Below are 2,226 nucleotides of genomic sequence, written 5' to 3'. Positions count from 1 at the left end.
TTTATAATGCAATTCTGACTTTATATCACGCAATTGCGACTTTATATCACGCAATTCAGACTTTATAATGCAATTCTGACTTTATATCACGCAATTCTGACTTTATATCACGCAATTGCGACTTTATATCACGCAATTCAGACTTTATAATGCAATTCTGACTTAATAATGCAATTCTGACTTTATAATGCAATTCTGACTTTATATCACGCAATTCTGACTTTATATCACGCAATTGCGACTTTATATCACGCAATTGCGACTTTATAATGCAATTCTGACTTTATATCACGCAATTCAGACTTTATAATGCAATTCTGACTTTATATCACGCAATTCTGACTTTATAACGCCATTCTGACTTTATAACGCAATTCTGACTTAATAATGCAATTGCAACTTTATATCACGCAATTCTGACTTTATAATGCAATTCTGACTTTATATCACGCAATTCTGACTTTATAACGCAATTCTGACTTTATATCACGCAATTCTGACTTTATAATGCAATTGCAACTTTATATCACGCAATTCTGACTTTATAATGCAATTCTGACTTTATATCACGCAATTCAGACTTTATAATGCAATTCTGACTTTATATCACGCAATTCAGACTTTATATCACGCAATTCTGACTTTATATCACACAATTGCGACTTTATATCACGCAATTCAGACTTTATAATGCAATTCTGACTTTATATCACGCAATTGCGACTTTATAATGCAATTCTGACTTTATATCACACAATTCTGACTTTATATCACACAATTGCGACTTTATATCACGCAATTCAGACTTTATAATGCAATTCTGACTTTATATCACGCAATTCTGACTTTATATCACGCAATTGCGACTTTATATCACGCAATTCAGACTTTATAATGCAATTCTGACTTTATAATGCAATTCTGACTTTATATCACGCAATTCTGACTTTATAACGCAATTCTGACTTTATATCACGCAATTGCGACTTTATATCACGCAATTCAGACTTTATAATGCAATTCTGACTTTATAATGCAATTCTGACTTTATAACGCAATTCTGACTTTATATCACGCAATTGCGACTTTATATCACGCAATTCTGACTTTATATCACGCAATTGCGACTTTATATCACGCAATTCAGACTTTATATCACGCAATTCAGACTTTATAATGCAATTCTGACTTTATATCACGCAATTGCGACTTTATATCACGCAATTCAGACTTTATAATGCAATTCTGACTTTATATCACGCAATTCTGACTTTATATCACGCAATTGCGACTTTATATCACGCAATTCAGACTTTATAATGCAATTCTGACTTTATAATGCAATTCTGACTTTATAATGCAATTCTGACTTTATATCACGCAATTCTGACTTTATATCACGCAATTGCGACTTTATAATGCAATTCAGACTTTTTATCTCAGAATTGCGTGTAATACAGTCAGAGTGACCTTTTTTTTTTTCATTCTGTGGCAGAAACAAACTTCCACAGATATTACATTGACGGCACACAGCTCACATCTGCTTGTTGAGTGGTCAAAGTGGTGTTCAAGTGCTTATGAGTTTTTGACTTGTATATAATACCTCTGTCTGTTTTCTGCAGCGCACGCAAGCGGCCGATCCCGTACTACCGGCCGAGCCCGTCCTCTTCCAGCTCCGCCAGCAGCTTCAGCAGTTCCAGTCGCAGTCGCAGCCGCAGCTACAGCAGTTTCAGCAGCCGCAGTCGCAGTCGCTCCAGGAGCCCGAGTCCCACACACAGTTACTACAGCCAAAGCAGCTACGAGAGCCCCGGATTCTGAGACCCACTGAAGGTACGGGGGGGACGCCAGAGAACAGCTCACGCGTGCAGGACACCTTTCTACCGCAGGATCTGCGCTGAAGAAATGCAGCGGGTATCAGGGTTTCCGGCGGGTTTCGTGACAGGACGCTCTGTGAAATGTCAGGGTGGAGTAACACTGAAAAGATTTAAAAACTGAACAAAAATAATAGGTTAAAGGTGAAGAGGGTAATTACACTGCAAAAAAAAGGTTGTTTTTTTGTCTTGTTTTACAGTACAAATATCTAAACATTATTAAATCAAGATGCATTTATTTGAGAAGGTCAAATAACATAAAAAATACATAATATTTCCTGGAAAAGTATCAAAAGTGAGTTTATGCTTAAAACAAGAAACAATATTTTTCTTATATTTTTTCTTGTTTTGTTTT

The 2,226-nt window shown here is 36.0% G+C and overlaps 1 protein-coding gene across 1 annotated transcript in view; it reads left to right on the top strand.

The window, feature by feature from the left end:
• Window positions 1-1,866, top strand: part of srrm3 (serine/arginine repetitive matrix 3) — a 139,255-nt gene extending 137,389 nt beyond the window's left edge. The window contains exon 14 of the mRNA XM_056241192.1: window positions 1,623-1,866. Within this exon, the coding sequence (XP_056097167.1) occupies window positions 1,623-1,818 (196 nt within the window). The 3' untranslated portion in view covers window positions 1,819-1,866. The remainder of the gene's footprint in view (window positions 1-1,622) is intronic.
• Window positions 1,867-2,226: the final 360 nt, after the last annotated feature.

This window comes from Rhinichthys klamathensis, unplaced genomic scaffold (assembly GCF_029890125.1).
Source record: "Rhinichthys klamathensis goyatoka isolate OS25496 unplaced genomic scaffold, OSU_Roscu_1.1 h1tg000633l_1, whole genome shotgun sequence".
Lineage (NCBI taxonomy): Eukaryota > Metazoa > Chordata > Actinopteri > Cypriniformes > Leuciscidae > Rhinichthys > Rhinichthys klamathensis.
Note: the sequence above shows the minus strand (reverse complement) of the source record. Positions and strands in the feature narration are given on the sequence as shown.